Raw genomic sequence first — 26,594 nt, forward strand, 5'->3', positions numbered from 1 at the left:
TCAGATAAAGAAGAGCTGTCTTTGTCAATTTTACAGTTCTAAGAGCAATGCTTACAAGTGACATGCACTGGTGTAAACCACAAAAACTAAATACTGACATCCAAGGAACTGGAAGCAGGATCATTCTTCCCTTATTCCAACTCTCCCCTTAAATTAGTAAATACCTCCTGATCACTCCTTGTATTTTAAATATCACTGTATATTGGCATGCAAGGGAAACACTAGAGAATTTAAAAAATTTTTCTCTATGTAACTATTGGTCTTTGAGAACAGTCAGTGCTGATTGAGCAGACTGATACCAGAATCAAAAAAGTTTAAATTAACTGGGCAAGTTTGAACAGATTAATTTTCCTTTGAGTAGTGAGTTGATTTTGAAGTGTAAGATGATTAAAGAGTAAATGGAGTAGATAGAAATTGTTTCCCCTGAGAGTCCAGAAGAGTGAGAGTCAGTAGGCTGATAAGTGGTGATATCAAGAGAAGGGTAGTGTCAATCAGGAACCCCACAGTCCTAAAAAGCTGAGAGTGGACAATTGAAAGTTTCTGAATTGCAGTTGATAACAATGTTGTCTTGAGAATTATGGAATTAAAAAAAGAAAGAAGCTGAAGTCTTTTGGTGATTTAGGCAGAGAGTTATGTGCTTGCTTTCTTCCCAGGTGATTATGCTGGCTTTCCTGGTTGTGGGCTGCTACGTTTGCATAGCACCTACAGACATGACCTGAAGATCTATGCCTCTGATGAGGGCAGAGTGCAGATGACTGCAGCAGCTTTTGCCAAGGTATGTAATGAAAAAAGTTTTGTATGTATACGAAGCAACTCCATTTAATTTGTTTTCAGTGGAATGTCAATATCATGGGCTGTGGAGAGTATCTGGCTGACGCTTGGTGCTCAGTGCTTGATACCAGTGTTAAACTTGTGAAGTGGAGAATGTGTTAAGCATTGTAGTATGGATAATCCCAAAGCTTTTCTCAGTTCCATGATCTTCAATACATCACCCCTGATCTGCAATGTTACAGGGACTCCTGGCACTGGAAGGAGAGTTGACTCCAATTCTGGTGCAGATGGTGAAAAGTGCCAACATGAATGGTCTTCTGGACAGCAACAGCAACTCACTGAGTAGCTGTCAACAACGTGTCAAAGCACGGCTCCATGAGATCATGCAGAAGGACCAGATGTTCATGGAGGAGGACTACAAAAAGGTAACAGAGGAAATGTCAATAACATGACTGGACCACTTGGGTTGGAAATAATTATATGTGAACAATTAGTTTATGGCATCTTCCAGTTGTAAAAGTTCCACATTAGGAACATCAAAGCTGATTGTATTGGTGATGCTTGTTGTTTTAAGGTAATGTTCATTTAAAGCAGAATGGGTTAATGAAACAGTACAATCTGCTAAGCCAGGAGCTCATGAGGTCAGGAACATGCAGCTGCAAGAAATATTTATGTACAATACAGAAACTGATGTTACTTGTGTGTATTGTCACGGTGCAAAAGTTGCTGGATGAAGTGGAGTGATAATTGGAAACTTGATTTTCTATAGCTTCATTTAGCAAGCAAATCATGTGTGCAAGGGCTCTGGCGAGAAAATCCTTCACTACTTGTTACAGGCCTGCTATGTATGTTTTGTGAGAGTGAAGATGAATGAGAGTGAAAGCAATCAAACCCAGTGGAGATTGAAGCTTATTGACAGTATTTTGCTAACTGTTAAAATGAATACTTCTGTATATAAAATTCAATGTGCACGTGTTGTCACCGGGCAAAAAGCTGCACAGCACAAGATTTTTCAAACTACTGGTCATTACAAATCAGAGGGAACATTGGCACCCTCCTCCGCTTTTGGCTGGAGGCTGGGATTGATGAAGGACAGCAACAGTTTGCTCTTCAGGGACTTGTGTGCTTTTTCTGGCTGGCACAGTAGTGTAGTGCTTAGTGTAATGCTCAATAATGCCACAAACCCTCGTTCAATTCCTGCTGCTGTCTGTAAGTAGCTTGTGTGTTCTTTCAGGTTCAAGTTTATCATCTGACAGTACACATATGAAACCAAATGAAACAACATTCCTCTGGACCATGGTGCACCTACAAAACATATACCACACACAGCACATAAACACATAAATAACTTAATCATATATATTTCTAAGTGCGCAGCACAGGTAAGCTGTAAAGAGTAAACAGCTCACTGTCCCAGTGACAAGATCTCAGAGGTGGCATGACCACATGGGTTTACTGCAGTGCTATGGCTTCTTCCTACATTCTGAAGATGTACAGGTTAGGGTTAGTGAGTTATGGGCATGTAATGATGGTTGGTACTGGAAGCATGGCATCTCTTGTGAGCTGCCCCCAGCACATATTCAGACTGGTTGGCTTGTTGATGTAAACGATGCATTTCACTATGTGTTTTAATCTTTCGATGTACATGTGACAAATAAAGTTAATCTTTATAAGGCATTTGGTTGAGTATTTAGTTACGAAAGGTATAGAGGGATACACACTTAATGTGAGCAAATGGGATGAGCATTAATAGGCATCACAGTTGATATGATCAAGAGGGGTTAAAAGGGCTCATTACTGTACTGTGCGATTCTATGCTTCTAGTGGTACCTCAGGGCTTTCTATCTTTTTAAGCAAACTAGAAGATCTCTTTTGTCTTTAGCATTGTATTCTGGGATGGGAGTTAACTCCAAGTTAGTTCATTTCTCAGAAACCTACTGAAGGTTAGTAGTCTGTGGCTTGAGGATGGTGCTCTTAATACACCATTCCTCAGGTAGCAAAAGTCTGTTCTGAGGCACAGTAAGCGATGGTGAATTCCATCATCAATCCCCGTTTTTGCAGAGAAATGCCTCTTGAGACAATTTTTTAAAAATTCTTTTCTTGGGACCTGGGCTTTGCCCTTCCCTATTTGTCCTTAAGATGGTGGTAGTGAGCTACCTTTAAAGTTCAATGTAAATTTATTATCAAAGTACACATCTGTTACCATATACAAGCCTGATATTCATTTTCATGTGGACATACTCAATAAATTCAGTGTAGAATCAATGAAGGACTGTACCAACTAGCCATTCAACCAGTGTGCAGAAGACAAATTGTGGAAATACAAACAAAAATAAGCAATAAATATTGAGAACATGAGATGGACAGTCCTTGAAAATAATCCAGATGTTCCAGGGTTGAGTGAAGATCCAATGAGATGGCATCTGCTGTGGCAAACACGAGGAAATCTGCAGATGCTGGAAATGCAAGCAACACACACAAAATGCTGGTGGAACGCAGCAGGCCAGGCAGCATCTATAGGGAGAAGCACTGTCGACGTTTCGGGTCAAGACCCTTCATCAGAACTAACTGAAAGGAAAGATGGTAAGAGATTTGAAAGTAGGAGGGGGAGGGGGAAATGCAAAATGATAAGGAGAAGACCGGAGAGGGTGGGGTGAAGCTGAGAGCCAGAAAGGTGATTGGCAAAAGGGATACAGAGCTAGAGAAGGGAAAGGATCATGGGGCGGGAGGCCTAGGGAGAAAGAAAGAGGAAGGGGAGTACCAGAGGGAGATGGAGAACAGGCAGTGATGGGCAGAGAGAGAAAGAAAAAAAAGGGAGGGGAAAAAAAACTAAATATATCAGGGATGGGGTAAGAAGGGGAGGAGGGGCATTAACGGAAGTTAGAGAAGTCAGTGTTCATGCCATCAGGTTGGAGGCTACCCAGCCGGTATAAAAAGGTGTTGTTCCTCCAACCTGAGTGTGGCTTCATCTTGACAGTAGAGGTCTAGGCCATGGATAGACATATCAGAATGGGAATGGGACGTGGAATTAAATTGTGTGGCCACTGGGAGATCCTGCTTTCTCTGGCGGACTGAGCGTAGGTGTTCAGCGAAACGGTCTCCCAGTCTGCGTGGGGTCTCACCAATATATAAAAGGCCACACCGGGAGCACCGGATGCAGTATACCACACCAGCCGACTCACAGGTGAAGTGTCACCTCACCTGGAAGGACTGTCTGGGGCCCTGAATGGTGGTGAGCGAGGAAGTGTAAGGGCAGGTGTAGCACTTGTTCCGCTTACAAGGATAAGTGCCAGGAGGGAGATCGGTGGGAGGGGATGGGGGGGATGAATGGACAAGGGAGTCGCATAGGGAGCGATTGCTGCGGAAAGCAGAAAGGGGGGGAAGGGAAAGATGTGCTTGGTAGTGGGATCCCGTTGGAGGTGGCGGAAGTTATGGAGAATTATACGTTGGATCTGGAGGCTGGTGGGGTGGTAGGTGAGGACAAGGGGGACCCTCCTCCCCTTCTTACCCCATCCCTGATATATTTAGTTTTTCTCCCCCCTCCCTTTTTTTCTTTCTCTTTCTGCCTATCACTCTGCCTGTTCTCCATCTCCCTCTGGTGCTCCCGTCCCCCTTTCTTTCTCCTTAGGCCTCCCGTCCCATGATCCCTTTCCCTTCTCTAGCTCTGTATCCCTTTTGCCAATCACCTTTCTGGCTCTCAGCTTCACCCCACCCCCTCCGGTCTTCTCCTAGCATTTCGCATTTTCCCCTCCCCCTCCTACTTTCAAATCTCTTACTATCTTTCCTTTCAGTTAGTCCTGACGAAGGGTCTCGGCCCAAAACGTCGACAGTGCTTCTTCCTATAGATCCTGCCTGGTCTGCTGCATTCCACCAGCATTTTGTGTGTGTTGCATCTGCTGTGGACCTATTACGCTAGTAGACAAATTGGAGCGGATCCAATTCACTTCTCAGGCAGGAGTTGATGTGTTTCGTCACCACCCTCTCAAAATACTTCATCACTGTGGGTGTAAGTGCTACTGGATGGTAGTCATTGAGCAGCACTAAGCTATGCTCTTCTTAGGCACTGGTATAATTGAAGACTGGTGAAGCAAGGGGTTAAAGATCTCAGTGAACACTCCAGGTAGTTGATCAGTGCAGATCTTTAGTACTTGGCCAAGTAACCCGTCTGGACTGGATGCTTTTCGTGGGTTCATCCTTCTGAAGGCTGTTTGCACATCGGCCTCAAAACCTGAAATCACAGGATCATCAGAGGATGTGGGAATTTGTGATAGTTCCTCCATGTTTTGATGGATAAAGTGAGCATAGGTGGCATTGAGGTCATTTGGAAGTGAAGTCCTATTGTCATCTACATCACTTGATTTAACTTTATAAGAGGCGATAGCATTCAAGACTTGCCACAACTGTTGAGAATCCTTTGTTGATTCAAGTATGGTTTGGAATTGCCACTTAGCCCATGAGATGGCTTTATGGAGATTTACAAGAGGTACATTTTCTTGGTTGCCAGATTTGAATGTCTCTGATCTGGCCCCTGCAGATTGCAGATCTCATGATAGATCCAGGGTTTCTGGTTGGGGAAGACACGCAATGATTTTGTGGGGATATACTTGTCTATAGCTATTTTTTATGAAGTATGTGACAACCATGGTGTATTCATTCAGATCCACAGCTGAGTCTTTGAATGCTGCCCAGTTCACCAACTTGAAGCAATCCTGTAGGCACTCTTCTGCCTTCTGCAACCACCTCTTTGTTGTTCTAATCTCTGGAGCCTTTCTCTTTAGCCTCTGCCTGTATGAAGGTAGGAGAGGGACAGACAAATGATTAGATTTCATAAAATGCGTCCTAGGCAAGGAATGGTAGACATTCCTTACTTTAGTATAACAGTGGTCTGGTGCTAAAAGTTACATGCTGATGGTAATTGGGCAGGAATTTCTTCAAACAGGCTTGGTTTAAGTCCCCAACAATGATTTGAAATACGTCAGGGTAGATCATTTCTTGTTTGGTGACAGCATTTTATAGTATCTTGCGTACTTAATTATAGTCGGCTTCAGGTGATAATAAACTCTGGTGATGATCACCAATGGTAGCTCACTAGATAAATAGAACGGACGACATTTGCTCGTTAGGTGTTCAAGGTCGGGGAACGCAAGTTTGGAGCATCACCACGAGTTTATCATGAAACACACACCTTCACCTTTTGCCTTCTCCACATCAGCAGTTCAGCAGGCTCTGCAAGAGTGGTGGAGAAAATGAACATTAGAAACTGCACTTGTCTAGACACTTCTGATATGTATTGTAGATGATAGAAATCCTTGGAGTGTTAAGAGTGATGCATTTGCCTTGAGTTACCCAGCTTCTGATCTGCTTTTGTAGCACAGTGTTCATGTAGCTGGTGCAACTGCGTTTCTGGTGTATAGTGTTTGTAGTTGATGATAGTTGAGGTCTTTGAAGCAGTCACGCTGCTTAGTAAAGAATGGGCATTTTGACCCATTGTTCTTGGAGATGGTTATTGCCTGGTATTTTTGTGGCATGGATACGCTTTGCTACTTATCAGCCTTGCTGCAGTGATATCCAGGTCTTGTTATATGCAGATAAGGACAAGTCCATTTGCCAACTTTAATTGCTGGCAGAGTGGGGGAAGATTTTGTTGCACACTGTAAATGTTGGTGGAGGACCTCTTGAAATTACTTATTGTAAAGCCCATTTTCTCTTAACGGATGAGTTGATGATAAGACTATAAATCATAAAGCCCATAAAGCCTGCTCCCCCATTCCATCATGGCTGATTTACTATTCCTCTCAACCCTATTCTCCCTTTACCCTTTGACGCATTTACTAATCAAGAACCTTGCAACCTCAGCTTTAAATATACCTAATGACGTGGCCTCCACAGCCATCTGTGGCAAAGAATTCCACAGATTCTCCACCCTCTGGCTGAAGAAATTTCTCCTGATCTCTGTTCTAAAGGGACAACCTGGTATTCTGAAACTGAGCCATCTGGTCCTGAACTCTCCTACTATAGGAAACTGGAGCATGGCCTCCAAAAATAAGCATATAGAAGCTTTGCATAATGTAGACCTGTGATTGAGGGCAGATACGTTTACCTTGGGTCTGGAGTAAGAGAGATCTATATGAAATAGGTTTCCATTGTCCTGTAGATTAACCACATTACTGCAGGAGCATTGTTGGAGGGAAGGTGCTGGGCAGAGTCTCTTCTGATGTTGCAAGTTGAAGTATTGTTTCAGAAGGACAGAAATATCCTTTAGCAGTCTGTTTTGTTGCTAAGGTGAATTGATATAGAAAGGTAGAACTTCTGTAGATGCACAGTGGAGAGTATTCTAACTGGTTGCATCAAAGCCTGGTATGAGAACACCAATGTCCAGGAATGGAAAAGATCACAAAAAGTGGTGCATACAGCTGAGTCCATTGTAGGCAAAACCCTCCCCACTATTGAGCACATTTACATGGAGCACCACCACAAGAATGCAGCGTCCTTCATCAGAGATCCCCACCATCCAAGCCATATTCTTTTCCTGCTATTACCATTGCGCAAAAGGTACAGGAGCCTTAAGTCCTACACCACCAGGTTAAAGATCAGTTATTACTTTACTACCATCAGTTTCCTACTTCACTCACCACAACCCTGAACTAATTCTGACCTACAGATTCACTCACATTCAAGAACTCTTTCCAGCTCATGTCCCCAATATTATTTTCTATTTGCACAGTTTGTTTCCTTTGCACATTGGTTTTTCATTAGCGCAAACACGAGAGATTCTGCAATGCTGGAAATCCAGAGTAACGCACCCAAAATCAGGTCAAGTCAAGCTTATTGTCATTTAACTATATACGTGTATGCAGTACTGTCAAACGAGACAATGTTTCTCTGGACCAGGGTGTGAAGCACAGTGGTACACATAACAGGCATGTAGCACACAATAACTTAGTAAAGAAAGAATTAAATCTACCAATAAATTATGCATAGATTAAACAAAGTAAAGTGCATAAATTAAATATTGTAGGGTACAGTACAAATTATCGGCTAACGCTGTGAAGGTGATGAGGCAGGGAGTTCAGAAGCCTAGTGGCCTGAGGGAAGAAGCCGTTTCCCATCCTGACCGTTCTTGTCTTTATGTATCAGAGTCTCCTGCCTGATGGTGGAATGTCAAAGAGGATGCTGGATGGATGGGTGAGATCCTTGATAATACAAAGGGCCCTGTGTTTGCAGCACTCCTGATAAATGTTCCCAATGGATGGTAGAGATGCTTATGATCCTCTCTGCTGTTCTCACAGTCCTTTCTAGGGGCTTCCAGTCCAATTCTCTGCTGCTTCCATACCAGATGGAGATGCATTTGCAACTTGTCAGGACATTCTCAGTGGTGCTCCTGTAAAACTCAGTTAATTTGGGGGTGGGGGGAGTGGGGAAGGTGTTGCTGGGAAGCTTGCCTCAATCTCCTCAGGAAGTGAGGTGATATTCAGGGACCAGGTCAGGTCACCCGTGATGCGAACTCCCAGGAATTTGGTGCACTTAACTCTCTCTACCAAGGAGCTGTGTATGTGCAGAGGGGGGTGGTTCATTTGCACCTTTCTTTAGTCCACAATCACCTCCCTGGATTTTTCCACATTCACACTTTGCTTGTTGTGTTCATACCAGTCCACTAGCCATTCCACTTCCTCTCTATACTCCGAATCATCATTGTTGTTGAAGACACTGTTGTGTCATCCACAAACTTGATGACACAGTTTGAGCTGAATCCTGTGACTCAGTCATGCATCAGCAATGACTGATGCAGTCATTGACCGCTGACCGCTGCTCAGCAGCGGGCTGAGCACACAGCCCTGGAGAGTGCCAGTGTTCAGTATAATGGGACTAGAGACATTGCTGCTCACACAGACTGACTGGCCTTTCTGTTAACAAGTCCAGGATCCAGTTACAGAGGGAGGTATTGAGACCCAGTGAGGACAGTTTTCTTTCACCATCAACTCTGCTCTCAAACGCATCTCTCCCATTTGCTGCACATCTGCCCTCACCCCATCCGCCAACCCCCCCCCCCCCCCACTCGAGATAGGGTTCCCCTTGTCCTCACCTACCACCCCACCAGCCTCCGGGTCCAATGTATAATTCTCCGTAACTTCCGCCACCTCCAACGGGATCCCACTACCAAGCACATCTTTCCCTCCCCCACTTACTACTTTCCGCAGGGATCGCTCCCTACGCGACTCCCTTGTCCATTCGTTTCCCCACCGATCCCCCTCCTGGCACTTATCCTTGTAAGCGGAATAAGTGCTACACCTGCCCTTACACTTCCTTCCTCACCACCATTCAGGGCCCTAGACAGTCCTTCCAGATGAGGTGACACTTCATCTGTGAGTCGGCTGGTGTGGTATACTGCGTCCGGTGCTCCCGGTGTGGCCTTTTATATATCGGTGGGACCTGATGCAGACTGGGAGACTGTTTCGCTGAACACCCACGCTCTGTCTGCCAGAGGAAGCAGGATCTCCCAGTGGCCACACATTTTAATCCCACGTCCCATTCCCAGTCTATCCATGGACTCCTCTACTGTCAAGGTAAAGCCACACTCAGGTTGGAGGAACAGCAGCTTATATACCGGCTGGGTAGCCTCCAACCTGATGGCATGAACATCGACTTCTCTAACTTCCGTTAATTCCCCTCCTTCCCTTCTTACCCCATCCCTGATATATTTAGTTCCCCCCTTTTTTTCTCTCTCTCCACCCATCACTCTGCCTGTTCTCCATCTCCCTCTGGTGTTCCCATCCCTCTTTCTTTCTCCCTAGGGCTCCCGTCCCATGATCCTTTTCCTTCTCCAGCTCTGTATCCCTTTTGCCAATTACCTTTCCGGCTCTCAGCTTCACCCCAACCCCTTCGCTCTTCTATCATTTTGCATTTCCCCCTCCCCCTCCTACTTTCAAATTTCTTACTATCTTTCCTTTCAGTTAGTCCTGACGAAGGATCTTGGCCCGAAACGTCGATAGTGCTTCTCCCTATAGATGCTCCCTGGCCTGCTGTGTTCCACCAGCATTTTGTGTGTGTTGCTTGAATTTCCAGCATCTGCAGATTTCCTGGTGAGGACAGTTTTCTCACCAGTTTCTGAGGTATCCTGGTGTTAAATACCGAACTGAAATCTATGAAACAGTAGCTTGGCATATGAGACTCAATTTTCCAGGTGGGACAGGACAGGGTGGAGGATAGGGGCTATGGCCTGTAATTTCCTTCTGCCTCTGTTCCTTCTTAAAGAGTGGAGTGACATTTGCAATTTTCCATTCCTCTGGAACCATGCCAGAATCTATTGATTCTTGAATGATCATTACTAATGCCTCCACAATCTCTTCAGCCACCTTTTCAGAACTCTGGGGTGTACATCATTTCCATTTCCTTGACTTCCATTACTACCTCTCCAGCATCATATTCCAGTGGTCCAATATCTATTCTCGCCTCTCTTTTACTCTTTATATATCTGAAGAAACTTTTGGTATCCTCAAGGTTATTGACTAACTTCACTTCATACACCATCTTTTCCATCTTTATGATCTTTTTAATTGCCTTCTCTTGTTTTTTAAAAGCTCCCAATCGTCTAACTTCCCTCTAATTTTTGCTTTGTTATATGCCCTCTCTTTTGGATTTTATGTTTGACTTTGCTTGTCAGCCATGGTTGCATCATCCTGCCTTTAGAATACTACTTTGGAATGTATATATCCTGTGCCTTCCAAATTGATCCCAGAAATTCTGGCCATCGCTGCTCTTCTGTCATTTCTGCTAATATTCCCTTCTAATCAATTTTGGCTAGATCCCCTCTCATGCCTCTGTAATTCCCTTTACTCCACTGTAATACTGATACATCTGACTTTAGCTTCACCCTCTCAAATTTCAGGGTGAATTCTATTGTATTGTGATCACTGCTCCCTAAGGGAGCACTCTAATCAATTTCGATTCATCACACAACACCCAACCCAGAATAGCTGATCTCCTAGTGGGCTCAACCATGAAAAGCCACCTTGCAGGCATTCTACAAATTCTTTCTCTAGGGATGCAGCCCCAACCTGGTTTTTCTAATCTATCTGTGTATTGAAGTGTCCCATGACTATTGTTACATTGCCCTTTTGACATGTCTTTTCTATCTCTTGTTGTGATTTGTAGCCCGCATCTTTGCTACTGTTCAGAGACCTGTATATAATTCCCAACAGCGTCTTTTTACCCTTGCGGTTTCTTAGCTCTCACCACAAGGATTCTATGTCTTCTGATCCTGTGCCACCTATTTCTAAGGATTTATGGCAAGACATACAACTTTGATAATAAGTTTACTTTGAACTTCAAATCGTGTTACTTTCAGACCAAATCAGCTATTTTTTTTAATCAAATAAATAGAATTGGTCAGTTAAAGTTGTAATGTTTGATGAGGGAGTTTTGTGTTTCTTGAAATTACAACTACATCAATCTCAAACAGCAGTAAATTTGGCTTCAGTTTCTTGTGTTTATTAACGCTTTGCTCCTGGTCTGTTTTCCTCCTTTGCAGCTGGCTCCCACTGGCAGTGCTTCTCTCATTAACTCCATGAAATTAATTCAAAACCCTGTCACCACTTGTGATCGGGTTTACTCCTTGGTTCAGAGCTTGACCTCACAGATTAAGAAGCGGTTAGAAGACCCCAAGTCAGCAGGTAAATATATGTTTTGATTCATAGAATTATTCAAAAAGTTTAAAAATGTAGGAGGAATAACTTCCTTAAGGTATAAAAGTAAAACTGTGAAAATAACCAGATGGTCAGGCAGCATTTATAGGAAGAGCTGATGTTTCAGGCCAATAATTTTCATCTGAATGGTTGCCCTGCTTCTCTTTCCAAAGATGCTGCCTGATTATTTGATTATTTTACACATTTTTTTGTTTTATTTCTAGTTCCCATTATTTATACAGCTGTTCTGTACTGGTTGTTATTGCGAAGGAACTAGAGGTGCCCGATATAATGAATCTTAGTGACACTGTGGAACATTACTTCCTTCTATCACTCGGCAGCACCTTCCATAACTGCTGAAAGTTCAAGTTTATTCTCGCACACATAATACATGAAGTAATATTCCCACAAATAAATTCAGATAATAAGGTGCATATACACTACAATTTAAAAAATAAACAGTATATTACTACTGGGACTTCATATGTAATGAGAGCTGGATGGTGGTAGGGATTTCTTACTGCCTGGGGTAAGAAGCTGTTTCCCATCCTAACAGTCCTAGTGTTGCAGTGCCTCTTGCCTGATGGTAAGGAATCACAGAGATTGTTGCACGGAGGGGAGACAGTGCTAAAGGCCCTGCGTGCAGTGCTCCCGATTAGTATCTCTCTTGGGTGGAAGAGCGACCCTGATAATCTTCTCAGCAGTCCTCGCAATCATTTATAGGGACTTGCAGTCAGGTGCCTTGCAATTCCTGTACCAGACGATGGCAGCGCAGTTGGTCTGGACACTCTCGATGGTGCTTCTGTAAAATATGGTTAAAGAGGAGTGTGGTGATGGGGGAGACTCACTCAGGAAGTGGAGACACTATTGTGCTTTCTTGACTAAAACGTGCTGTTAGAGGGACAAGTGAGATCTCAATGTCGCAAAAACAAAGGAGCTGGTTGTGGATTACAGGAGAAATGGAGACAGGCTAACCCCTTATTGACATCAATGGATCTGGGGTTTAAAGGGTGAACAGCTTAAAGTTCCTTGGCCTCTTTCACCTCAGACAGTTGGAGAAGTTGGGTATGGGCCCCCAGATCCTTAGAACTTTCTACAGGGCCACGATTGAGAGCATCCTGACTGGCTGCATCTGCCTGGTATGGGAACTATACTTCCCTCAATCACAGAACTCTGCAGAGTGTGGTGCGGACAGCCCAGTGCATCTGTAGAAGTGAACTTCCCACTATTCAGGACATTTCCAAAGATGTGTGTTTTAAAAAAAAACCCAAGGGATTATTGGGGACCTGTGTCACCCCAACCACAAACTTTTACAGCTGCTACCATCTGGGAAACAGTACCGCAGCATAAAAGCCAGGCCTAACATGCTCCAGGACAGCTTCTTCCACCAGGCCATCAGACTGATTAATTCATGCTGATACAATTGTATTTTTATGTTATATGACTGTCCTTTTGTACATACTATTTATTACAAATTACTATAAATTGCACATTACACATTTAGACGGAGACATAAAGTTTTTTACTTCTCATGTATATGAGGGATGTAAGTAATAAAGTCAATTCAATTCAATTCTGATTGTGCTAGTTAAGTTAAAGTAGAATATCCACAGTTCAAGATTACTCTGTTACAATATAGTGCTTTTATAACTTGCGCATACAAAGAAATTTGGTCCTGTCACTCCCCACTGATTAGCTTTCCAACCTCCCTCTTTCTACCTACTGCTCTCCAATTATCTGGTGCAATAAAATCTTGAAGTTGGTAGTTTCCTTCTCTCCCAGAGGACACTTTAAATGGGTCACGTTTGTGAGGTTTAAGCAGTCCTGATGAATGGAATTTTGAACAACCTTAACCTCTATGTTCAGGCAGCTGGAGAGAGAAGCTATCCAAATTTGCCTGGGCCTGGGGAGGCAGAGCTAATGCTTTGCATCCTACCGTGTGCTGCTAATGAATCCTCAGATAATGAGCATTCCCATGTGCAATAAGCTCTGACCAGCTTTTGGGCAAGGATTGATGTAGAAAGTAATATTCAAGATTGTTTAATCCCATTTCACATACACAAGTGTAAAGGAGAATTAAGTAGTTGCTGCTCCTGATCTGATGCAGTATATAAACAACATGTTTATATTTACTGTGTTTTTTAAAAATGTTGTGTTCTTCATCTTAAACACATAAGATAGCTTATACATATAGATTGATTGCATGCTCATAAAGTGATGCTAATTACAGGAGAATTTGTACATAAGGTGACTCTGACAAGTGATGATAAAGCAGTGGTGGTGGGGGGTGTGGTAGGGTGGGTGGAGATGTTGATTAGCCTTATTGCTTGGGGAAAGTGACCATTTTTGAGTTTGGTGGTCTTGGCTACGTAGCCACCTCCAATAGGAATCAGATAAACAACCCATGAACATGGTGGGTGGGATTCTTCAAGACAGTGCTGGCCTTTTTCCAGCACTTTTCTGTATATGTGTCCTTGATGGCAGGTAGGCTGGTGACGGTGACGCATTGGGCAGTTTTGACTCTGTTGTAAAGCCTTCCTGACTGTCACAGTGCGGTTTCAAAACTTGCACCACACCAGTGTCTGACAATCACAGTCTCCAAGAAGATTGATCTAAATAATTATTCTTGATATTTAAAGGCATTACCATTGTTGCACCTTCCACCATCAATAGCAAAGGATTGTCACTGACCAGAAACTTAACTGGAATAACCACGCAAGCCTTATGAATGTGACCAAAAAAAAAGTTTTGAAATGCTCAGCAGGCCAGGTTGTATGGGGAGAGAAAAACATGCAGGCTTCTGATCTTCCATTAAAGCTCTGGTCAGAGAGTGACTGTGGAGTGTAACTCACCCAGAGTCTTTTCACTGTCCATAAAGCACAGGCTAGGCATGTGATAGAATACTCCCCTCTTGCTTGGATGAATGCAGTTCCAATAATACCCCAGAAAGTTGATTCCATCCAGAATAAAGCTGCTTGCTTGATTGGCATTCATTAATCATCGCTCTCAGTGCCATGTGGCTGCAATGTGTGTTTTCTATAGGATACACTAAAGTAATATATTTGGGTGAATTCCTGAAACACTCTAACAGCACTGTGGGAGCCTGTTCACAAGAACACAACCTTCCCAAGGGTATTTTATTATTGCTTTAGGCCAGTTTTCCTGTAAGTCTCAAGTCCCATGTGAGAATAAGGTACAGAGAAAACCAGCAGGATGTGGAAGGTTGGGTGAGCTATGGGGGTTTCCTTTCTTGACGTATTTCTAACCAGTGTTCCCAAGCAACTTTTGCAGTGATTACTTTCTGGAGTAGTTGGGTACATGTAGTCATAGTGTAATTACTTGAGGCGAGTATGATATTCTCCTAAGGGGATATCTGTTGGTGGGTCCACAGATAGCTGTAGAAGCCAATCTGGGATCTGCATATTCTCATGTACTGTGGCCAAGAGTAAATGATGGTTATGGTTAGTGGAAGGGTCTTTTGGTTGTTCACTCCCTCCTTTTGCAGCTGCCACTTGTTCTCTGGGCACAAGCTGAAGTTGTTCTCATGTAACATGGCTCCCTCTTGAACAGATTTCCTCCAATGTCTTCCCAGTTTTTAAGATTTGATGTTGAATTTCTTCAGGCTGATTTTGATATCTTTGAAGTGTTTCTTTTGTCTATCAGGGGCTTGCTAACTTTGCTTCAATTGGGAGTAAAGGATGTGTTTGGGAGACGTGAGTTGGGTATCAGGATGATGTAACCTACCCATCGGATTTGATATTACTTTATTGTGGAGGAGATGCTGTTCACATTGGCCTCCTCCAGTACACTGGTGTTAGTGCATCTGTCCTTCCAGATGATCCTTAAAATCTTTTTTGTCAAGATATTTAGTGATATTGTTCCAAGGCTTTTAGATGCCTAGTGTAGGTGGTCCATGATTCAGCTCCATACAGTAATGGAGGAAGGACTACTGCTCTATTGACCAAAAGTTTTGTTTGGACCTGTAAGCCATGGTTTTCAAAGGCTCTTTCCCTTATTCTTGCATAGGCTTCACTAGCACTACTCAGGTACATGTACAAGTGTAACAGTGCATTTTATTAAGAGAAATTGTGGATTTTTGTTTTCACAGCTTCACAATTTTTCTTTGCTACATGCAGTGACTACTCCATTCTTTCTAGATTTTAGCTTGGTGGTATATAAAAGAACCTGTTTAACATGATGGATGTTGTAACTTGCAGACCTTCAGCTGTACCACAGTGAGACCCTGGAGCTAATGTTGCAACGCTGGTTAAAACTGGAGAAAGATTTCAGGATGAAGAGTGGTCGCTATGACATCAGTAAAATCCCAGATATCTACGATTGCATCAAATATGATGTGCAACACAACAGCGCTTTAAAGCTTGAGGACACCTTGGAACTCTTCAAGCTCTCCAAGGCCCTTGCAGATATCATTATCCCTCAGGTAAGAATTAATTGAACTAAATAGTAAGTGTTCACAAACTGGCAATACTTCTGAACTCAATTTTGAGTTTAACCATTTCACATGATCAACATTGCTGGTACTTTTCATTTCATATTTCTGCCAATCTCTCCATGCTCCTCTTCAGCATTTGCACCTCTTCTAGGCTGGCCTTTTTTGGCTTAGCACTACTGAATGAAGAAAATGTTGTTTTAAAAGGGTCAGCTTTCTTGTATGTGCTGGCATAAACTGCAGTTTTATTGCATTGCCATTAGGTGGCACTGATGTCACCTGCTGATGCCTGAAAGCACTGCATTTTAATGTATTCTGCCTCTTGTGTTTTAATTCCAGGTCCTCAGCTACAGCTTCTGTTTGGCAATTCAAGATAAACCTTGTAATTCAAATGACTTTCCAACAAACTAGATCCTCTTTAAATTGAATTAATGCCAGTGCACGGCTGATTTGAAGGCTACATCTCATACACTTACGCCACACACAGAAATAGAATAGATCCTGTTTTGAATGAAGCGTATCTGCATCAGTGCTCTCCACCTTTCATTCACCACTCACAGGAAAGCTCCCTGGCCATTCTTTGTTTGAATGACTCAATTCATTTTCAGGCAAAGAAAAGCCTTGCGCGTTTATTTTAGAGGAGAATTGCTAGACTATGCTGCTTGTGCACAGTTCTCGTCTGCATACTATAAAAAAGACACAAAATCACTTGAAGGTACAGAATAGATATACAAGGATGATGTAGTAAGTTGCAGCTAAAGAGGGAAAAGAAGGTTGGTGCTTTTTACTTTACGAAAGAGAAGGTTTAGAGGTAACCTCTTCAAAATTATTATTAGCTTAGACAAAATAGATGTGTAGAGACATTCTGTTATGGGAGAATGTAAAACGGGCTGTAAGTACAATAATCATTTGAACATTTTTTTACTTAGACACTGGGGGGTAACAATTTGGATGATTTCCTTTGGATGTAGTATCTGCAAGGAAATGAGATAAATGTTACAAAGGATACTCATGCAGGGTACAAATGTATGCATGGACAAGATGGGCAGAATGGCCTGTTACACTTCTGTGTATTCTGTGCAATTTAAAAGGGACTTTAACAAGGCAATGCAACATTTCAAATGAGCACAAACGGTATAGGACAAGAACAGGCCCTTTAGCCCACAGTATTGTACCATGGTAATTAAACAAAGTGCTACCTAAACTCATCCCTTCTGCCTGCACAAGATCTGTATCCTTCCAATCTCTGCACATCATGTCAAAGTAAATTTATCAAAGTATGCCTGTCTCACCATTAACTACCTTGAGATGTATTTTCTTACAGGCATTTACAGGAAAATAAAGAAATACAATAGAATTTATGAGAAATTATACACAAAGGCTGACAAATAACTGATGTGCAAAAGAAGACAAATTGTGCAAATAAAAAAAACATAAATAATACGGAGAATATGTGATGTAGAATTCTTGAAAATGAGTCTAGGTTATGGAATTGGTTCATCTTTGAGGTGTGTGAAGTTATCCAAGCAGCGCACACAAAATGCTGGAGGAACTCAGTAGGCCAGGCAGCATCTATGGAAAAAAGTAAACAGTAGATGCTTGGGACTGAGACCTTTCATCAGGAGTGGAAAGGGGGACAAATTGAGAAACTAGGAAGTGAAAGTTGGTAAAGGGCTGAAGAAGATGAACAAAACTGCATGCAGTACCGTGTACAGTTGCAGCATAACCTCCCTGCTCTTAAACTCAATCACTCTAGCAATGAGGCTGATATTCCAGCTGCCTTCTAGGTAGCCCTTTGTTTTTAGACATTTTGATCCTAGGAAAAGGATCCTGATTATCTACTATACATATCCCTCATAATCTCAGGCCTCCTCTTAGCCTCTATCACTCCAGACATATTCAGTGGTGTGAAAGCACATGGGAAGAGAAAGGACTTTCATTTAAATGGCAGAAATATGAAATAGAAGCATTCCATATACGTACTTAAATATCAAGAATTACGTTAACTAGTTCGTAGATGAGCCTGATTGAAAAATTTAATATTCTTTGAGATGAATGACCAGAGGGTAGATGTTGATGTGTACTCGGTGATGTGGTCTCTAATGGATTGTTTCATCCAGAAGCCACTGAATTAAATCTATGGAAGGATTTTTTCTTGGTCTCTGTTGCAATTAGGTTTTTATTTATTGTTTAGTGATCTGTTCTTTCCTTGTGTAGTTCTCATGCATAATAATTGAGATAATAACTAACCATTGAGGCCAATGTCAGAAATAGAAAGCTGTACATATTTGCAGTCAAAACTGTTGGGCTTTATTTACTCATTTGGTCTAGCATGTTCACTGTTTTGGCATATTTCACTTATTTAAATTATCATCTCTCCCATGCGTTAAATAGGTTTGTAAGTCTGCATCACTGTCTAATCATAAATCTCTATTCTAACGTTTCCCCAATGGTGACGCTTGTCACTGTGGACAAAGCTTTAGTATGCAAGCTTTGCAGGCACTGTCTGCACGTACAGTCTGCTCTGCTTGAGCTCCACCCTCCAAATTGCAATGGATGTAAATCTCCCATCTTTTATTCTTAGATGCTTTACTGATGTTCATTCTACAATTAACTGAAAACTTGCTCGAGTGTATCTTCAGTGGCACTAAACTCATGATTATTACCAATATCAATTACGTGTGCTCTTTGTCTCATTTTATATATAGTAATCTTCTATGTATTTCTTTTGTTGGATTTGGCAGAGTGCTCCATCCCTCTCTCTTTGTTTCACTGTTTGTCTCTCTTTCCCCTGCCTCTGCTGTTTGTTTCTTTCCCTATCTCAACTGAATGTGTATATGCACATGCTCAGAGAAAATAGATGCAGAGTCTGTCGTGAAATCAGTGAATGGGAATTCTGTCTGCAGTGTCTGATTGCATTCTTGACTGATAGTAAATGTGCATCTTAGCACACAGCATTATTTTCTCCTCTGTTTGCCAAATGGGAATTTGGCATTATCAATTGCAACAGATGCATTTGCCAGATTTTGGGGAATATTGTGCACTAGAGTATTGCAGACTGGTTTTATATTTTGTGATAGTTTTGACAGTATAATCTTCTTAACTCCTTGTCTTCCCTCACTTATTCCCATATTATTCAACTAATTATTTGGAACAGGAAATAAATTGCTGACTTGTAGAGAGTAAAGTTCCCAAGAAAACTAATTGAGGTTTCAGTCTGCTTGTCATTGTTCTGGGAATAAAAGTCCTTCCCCACTTGCTCCCACGCCGTTGAATATTTCTCACTTAAGAAGTTCAGGAGATGACCTTGAGGTCTTTTTTTATGAATGAACTGTCTAGAAACTTATGATAAGCTAACATAAAAACACTTTTCCTTTTTTTAAAGGAAATTTCCTGCGCCTATGTTGTGGGATAAGCAAGATATCTGAAAATCTAATTATGTGCTTTTACTTCTCACTGGATTGCCACATAATGGAATAATATTTTTTCCATAGTTAACCCAAAAGTGAGTTGCTGGCTGGTATAAGAAATCTTTTAATAGCAGCCTTAGCAACACCTTCACTGCATGTTTATTCCTGCTAACCCAGCCAAGGATTATGGCTGTGAGTTTATGTGAACAGAATTGAGTGAATTCAGTGATGAGCATTTGGTTTGCACAAATCCCAGCTTTTTGAGTCAGCTATGCACAGCATTATACACAGTGGCCACTTTGTTAGGTATGCTTGTACACCTGCTTGATATAAAATAATCTAATCAGCCAATCATGTGGCAGCAACACAATGCATAACATCATATAGACATGGTCAAAAGGTTCAGTTGTTGTTCAGACCAAATACCAGAATGGGAAAAAAAATGATCTAAGTGACTTTGACCATGGACTAATTATGGTACCAGACAGGGTTGTTTAATATCTCAGAAACTGCTGATCTCCTGGGATTTTCATGCACAAGTCTCTAGAATTTACAGAAAATGATGCTAAAAAAAAAATATCCAATGAACAGCAGCTCTGTGGGTTGAAAGCACTATATTAATGAGAATGATCAGAGGAAACCGGTTCAAGCTGCTGACAGGAAGGTGACAGTAACTCAACTAACCACGCATTAAAGAGCATGGGCTCCAGAAGCAAAAGACCACATTGGGTTCCATTCTGTACCTTGCAGTAGCCAGTGAGTGTATATTTTCTAACAATGTGACAGGTAATTTGCAGCTTTGTCAAAAGTCTTACTGGTTTCCCTGGGTGTGAAATATTGTTCCATTTCTTGTTATTTGAACATGGAACATAGAATACTGCATAGGACATAGAACATAGAACAGCATAGCATAGGAACTGGCTATAATGCCCACAGTGTTGTGCTGAATAAGCTAAAAAGCAAATCAAAAACACCCAAACATTAATCTCTCCTACCTGCACCTACACCACGTCCATATCCCTTTATCTTCCTTATATCCATGTCCCTATCCCAACATCTCTTAACAGCCTTTAATATATTTGCCTCTACCACCATACAAGGCAGTGCATTCTAGGCATCCACAGCTCTCAGAGTTTTAAAAAAAAACTTGCTCTTCACATCCTCCTTGAACCTATCCCAGCACAGATCCCTGTGGAACTCCACTAATTACAGACCTTCAGCTCGACTAATTCCCTTTAACCACTACCCTCTGTCTTCTAATCGCAAGCCAGCTCTGAATCCAAACAGCCAACTTGCTGCAGATCCCATGCATCTTAATGTTCTGTATTAGTTTCCCATGAGGAACTTGGTCAAATGCTTTACTAAAATCCATGTAGACAACATCCACTGCCCTACCTTCATCAATCTCCCTTGTCACCTTGTCAAAAAAACTCAAGTTGGTAAGGCACGTACAAAGCCATGCTGGTTCTCCTTAAGTAGGCCACTGGCTTCCAAATGCTCATATATCCCATCCCAAGGAATTTTTGACAGCAACTGACATGAGACTCGCTGGTCTGTACTTCCCAGGATTTTCCCTTGTTCCCTTCTTAAGTGGAGATACAATGTTAGCCACTTGTCAGGCCTCTGGAACCTTGCCTATGGCTAGAGAGGACTTAAAGATACTGGTCGAAGCCCCAGCAGTTTTGTCCCTTGCCTTCTTCAATAGCCTATGGTAAATCGCATCAGTCAGTGGGGACTTATCCACCTTAGTACACATTAGGAGGCCCATTACTGAAGCAAAGTACACAGTAAATACCTCACTCACACTCTCTGCATCCAATAAAATGTTACCTACTTTATCCTTTAGTAGTTATCCTCTAACTCTTGATGTATGTATAGAATTGCCCCATGATGTTATGCCATACTAATTATATCAATGACTCTTTCTTAATCTAATCCTTCTCCACATATTGATCATATCCTTCCCTTCTCTGTATATTCATGTTCTTATTTGATGAACAGGACTGATCCATGAGCTCCTTGTTCCCTCACCTTAATACACCTGCTTCCCCCCACACTCTGAGCTTAAAACCTTTACCCCATAATCATTCATCTCTTGGTTTATTGCAACCCCATTTCCTACTCCCTCACCTTTAGGCAGCTTGATGGCCCTCCCATCCATTTTCCACAGGGATCGCTCCCTCTGTGATTCTCTTGCCCACTCATCCCTCCCCACTAATCTCCCTCCTGGCACTTACCCCTGCAAGTGGCTAAAGTGCTACACCTGCCCATTCACCTTCCCCCTCACATCCATTAAGGGCCCCAAACAGTTCTTCCAGGTGGGGTAACACTTCATCTACGTATCTTGTGCTGCAATGAGACTACCCTTGGTACAGGAGCAACACCTTATATTCCTCCTTCCCTTTCTCCTCTGGTCCACTCTCCTCTCTTATCAGATTCCTACCTCTTCAGCCCTTTACCTTTCCTACCCATCTATCTTCAAATCACCTTCTAACTATCCTCCTTCCCCTCCTCCACCTTTTTCTTCTGTTATCTTCCCCCTTTCTTTTCCAGTCCTGAAGAAGTGTCTCAACGTTCACTATTTATTCATTTCCATAGATGCTGCCTGACTTGCTGAGTTCCTCCAGCATTTTGTGTGTTGCTTTGGATTTCCAGTATCTGCAGAATTTCTCATGTTTAAGTTCAAGTTTAATTGTCATTCAACCTTCCACATGAATACAGCCAAACGAAACAGCATTCCACTAGGGCCAAGATGCAAAACATAGAACCAACAGTCACACACAGCACATATAATTATGATATCAGGAAAACATGCAGTTACAAAAGAAAATAATTTTGTAGAAGTAATAATATAGCCCAAGTACCTGAGTGTCATGGCCTGTAGATTGCTGGTTCATGGATATTGTCCTGGAGCCATGTTTCTGCAAGAGTGCCTCACAGCAGTTCCTGGTATCACATAGTGCAACCACAGATGAAGGCAATCCAGCTCAGTTCCTGCTGAGCAAACACTGAAGGGCAGCAGCGATGGGAGGGGTTGGTCTCCAATTCAGCTTGAAATCTAGCAGCACACGAATAGCTTCCTGAGGTATGAATGAGGGCCTGGTTGATGGGGATAAAATGCTTTGCAGAATCAGCTGTTGGTTTGTGCTGCTGTATTCCAAAATAGCAGCTTTCTTCCATCCGCACCACTCCCCCTGGTTTTTCTCTCATCTCGCATCCGATAGAGCTACATAAAAAGTACCTCTTTTGACTGAGTTGTCTGTTCAGCTGTTCCTCTGGCATGGTGTTGAGATTTGTCTAACAGTGCTCCTGTGAGGCATCTTGGGATGTGGCACTGTGTTAATGAGCTATATAACTAACTGCTAGTTATTGAGGAGGTGGGATTGATTTATTAAGGGACTGGGTAACACACTGAGAAATTGTAGGGCTTTGTTCCACAGCAAACAGAAAACAGTTGGTGAATGTAAAAACTGCAGAACTAAAAGAAATTCAGATGCTGCTTTAAATGAGCAGTAGCAGATATTTGAAACATAGAAAGCTATTTGTACTGGATCTTGGCCGAGGCAATCCAATACTAGGCTCCTTGCTCTGTGACCCTGTTACCAATTTGTTCCTTAAAGCAAACATGTCTGGCTGTAATCTGTATCTGTGGCAAAATTTTTCCTGAAAAATAAACTTTCTGATAATCTGCTTCCTCAATCTTGCAATGCCATTGTAAATTGATGACAAGTTATCAAAGACCGTAATGCTTTCTTATTCACTCAGTCAAATCCTATCAGAATAAAAATTGCTGGTAAATCCAGCTTTGGCCTCGTAAAGCGCGGCCGATCTCTCTTTCTTTGAGTTGTTGTTTCCCATTGGTTAGCATATGCTTGTAACTTTGTGTGGTGCCTCTCTCTAGCGTTTATCAGTTTCCTGTAATGGAACGAATGGCCTGTACTTCAGTTGTGGCTGAACCATTGTCCATATATTTACTATCATCTCTTTCATTAGACCAGAAGAAAATAGGAGCAGAATTGTACCATTCAGTCCATTGAGTTTGCTCCATCACTTCATTGTGGCTGATTCATCGTTCCCTCAACTCCATTTTCCTGCCTTCTCCCTGTAACCTTTGATGCCATTACTAATCAGAAACCTATCAACTTCCACTTTAAATATACCCAATGACTTGGTCTCCACAATGCGGCATTGAATTCCACAGATTGATCACCCTCTAGCTAAAGAAACTCCTCCTCATCTCTGTTTTAAAGGGGTGTTCTTGTATTCTGAGGTTGTGCCCTCTGGTCCTAGGTTCCCCCACTTACGGAAATATCCTCTCCATGTCCACTCTGTCTGGCCTTTCAATATTCAATATGTTCAGATGAGATCCTCCCCTCATTCATCTAAGCTCCAGTGAGTACAGGCTCAGAGCAATCAAATGCTTCTCTTACATTAGCCCTTTCATCCCCAGGACCATTCTTGCGAACCTTGGGACCTTCTCAAGTGCCAGCACATCCTTGGGTAAAGAAAATGGGGCAAATCTTTCTTTCTGTGAGCTACCGTTCCCATCAGTGGGGATTATGTTTTGTAACGTTGGTTCCTCTCTATAGCTGTTATTAGTTTCCTGTAATGGTATGAATGGCCTGTGCTTCAGCTCTGCCTGAACTATTGTCCATAGGGTTTGCCATAATCAGTTTTATTTTCGATTCTTTGAGTGCAGAACTTTTGTCAGGAGTCTGAGAATGCTGGATCTGACCAAGCATCTTTTTATACTGGGCTGCATGTTACAGACTTTTACTGTTTTCCTTTCTGTAGGAATATGGCATCAATAAGGAAGAGAAGCTGGATATTGCCTATGGATACTGCCTTCCATTGATCAAGAAGATGCAGTTGGATTTACAAAGGACACATGAAGATGAATCTGTCAATAAACTGCACCCACTGTAGGTTGGGTATTGAAAGGATGAACCTTAGTTACTTTCAAAGTGCCCATGCACTTGTTCAAACTCTGTGCCATATCCTCCTATGGATAACATTTTGTTTCCAGAGGGAAAAGTCCTTAAAAGAAAATCTGTTTTGCATTTCTCTTTCCAACAACAATCAGACCAGCAAAAAAATAGTCAGAATCATAGCACAGAAACAGGTCCTATGCCCCATCTAGTATGTGTGGCCTGGTCTTCTGCCTAGTCCCATCTACTGGCACCTGGACCATATCCCTCCAAACTTCTCCCATTTATGTACCTATCCAATTGAACCCACATCCACTACTTCCACTGGCAGTTCATTCCACACTCGTGCCAACCTCTAAGTGAAGTTGTTTCCACTCAGGTTCACTTTAAAGTTTCACCTTTTACCCTTAACTTTTGACTTCCAGTTCTCGTCAGCACCCAACCTGAGAGAAAAGTGGCTGTATACATTCAGCCTATCTATATCCCTCATTTTGTATGTCTATAACATCTCCCCTCATACTTCTGTGCTCCAGGGAATAAAGTTCTACATTCAAACTTTATAACTTGGGTCTTTGCATCCAGAAACATCTTTAGAGTCCTAGAAAATTACGGCATAGAACCAAGCCTTTCGGCCCATCTAGTCCATGCTGAACTATTTAAACTGTCTAGTCCCCTTAACCTGCATCCGCACCATAGCCCTCCATACCCGTCCCATCCATGTACCCATATAAAAATTCTCGTAAGCATTGAAATTGAAATCACATCCACCACTTGCACTGGCAGCTCATTCCACACTCTCACCACTCTCTGAGTGAAGAAGTTTCCCCTCAGGTTTCCCTTAACCGTTTCACCTTTCCCCCTTAAACTGGGGCGTCTAGTTGTAGTCTCACCCAACCAGTTAACCACATTATCATCCAGATCATTGATATATACGACGAATAACAGCAGACCCAGCACTCCACTAGTCACAGGCCTCCAGTCAGAGAGGCAACCATCTACTACCACTCTTTGGCTTCTCACACAAAATCAATGTCTAATCCAATTTACTACCTCATCTCGAATGCCAAGTGACTGAATTTTCTTGACCAACCTCCCATACAGGACCTTGTCAAATGCCTTGCTAAAGTCCATGTAGACAACATCTGCTGCCTTGCCTTCATCAACTTTCCTGGTAATTACCTCAAAAAAAAACTCCAGAAGATTGGTTAGACACTATTTGCCACACACAAAGCATGCTGGCTATCCCTAATCAATTCCTTTCTATCCAAATACTCATATATATCCTGTCTGTTAGAATACCTTCCAATAACTTTCCCACTACTAATGTCAGGCTTATCAGTGTATAATTTCCTGGTTTATGTTTAGAGACTTTCTTAAACACCGAGACAACGTTAGCTATTGTCCAATCCTTTGGTACCTTACCTGTTGCTAAGGATGATTTAAATATCTCTGCTAGGGCCTCTGCAATGTCTGCAATTGCCTCCTCCAGGCCCTGGGGATTTATCCACTCTGATTTGCTTCAAGACAGCAAACACCACCTCTACAGTAACCTAGTGTAGAGAGTCCATTAAGTTGATGCCATTTTACCTTACTTCTATAGACTCTGTGTCTGTCTTATAATTAAGTACAGATGCAAAAAATCCACTTAAGATCTCCCCTATCTTATTTGGCGACACACATAGATTACCATTCTGATCTTCCAGAGGACCAATTTTATCCTTTGCAATCCTATGCTCTTAATGTATCTGTAGAAGCTTTTGGGATTCTCCTTCACCTTGTCTGTTAGAGCAACCTCATGCCTTCTTTTAACCCTCCTGATTTTGTTCTTAAGTGTTCTCTTGTATTTCTTGCACCCCTCAAGTACCTTATTTTTTTCCTACCTGCCTATACCCACTAAACACCTTTTTTTGCTTCACCAGGGCCTCAATATCTCTCGAAAGCCAGGATTCCCTAAATACCTTAATTAATCCTTGTAAGGTTTTTGTACGCTCTTTCAATCTTGTTGATTCTTAGGTAGGTGACCAAAACTGCACACAATACTTCAAATTCAACCTCAGCAACATCTTCTACAACTTCAACATAACATTTCAACTCCTGGATTTCAACTGCCCTGATTTATGAAGGTCAATGTGCCAAATCTCTCTTTACAACCCTATATACCTGTGATGCCACTTTCAAGAAATTGTCTGAAGAGGCACCTTATCAGGCCCTTGAGACTCATTCACCTTAATTTGCCTTGAGACAGCCAGCACCACCTCTTCTGTAATCTGGATGTGGTCCATGACCTCACTTCTCTTGTCTCAGTTCTATATGTGACTGTCTCCTGAGAAAATACAGATGCAAACAAAAGTCA

The 26,594-nt window shown here is 42.1% G+C and overlaps 1 protein-coding gene across 8 annotated transcripts in view; it reads left to right on the top strand.

Moving 5' to 3' along the window:
* ppip5k1a (diphosphoinositol pentakisphosphate kinase 1a) overlaps nt 1-26,594 on the top strand; it is a 251,625-nt gene that overhangs the window by 111,900 nt on the left and 113,131 nt on the right. For all 8 annotated transcript variants that reach the window (XM_073024800.1, XM_073024802.1, XM_073024804.1 and 5 more), the window contains 5 exons: nt 654-775; nt 1,014-1,196; nt 11,300-11,441; nt 15,671-15,894; nt 24,108-24,235. In XM_073024800.1, coding sequence (XP_072880901.1) covers nt 654-775; nt 1,014-1,196; nt 11,300-11,441; nt 15,671-15,894; nt 24,108-24,235 — 799 coding nt within the window. The remainder of the gene's footprint in view (nt 1-653; nt 776-1,013; nt 1,197-11,299; nt 11,442-15,670; nt 15,895-24,107; nt 24,236-26,594) is intronic.

Source organism: Hemitrygon akajei, chromosome 21 (assembly GCF_048418815.1).
Source record: "Hemitrygon akajei chromosome 21, sHemAka1.3, whole genome shotgun sequence".
In the NCBI taxonomy this organism is placed as follows: Eukaryota; Metazoa; Chordata; class Chondrichthyes; order Myliobatiformes; family Dasyatidae; genus Hemitrygon; species Hemitrygon akajei.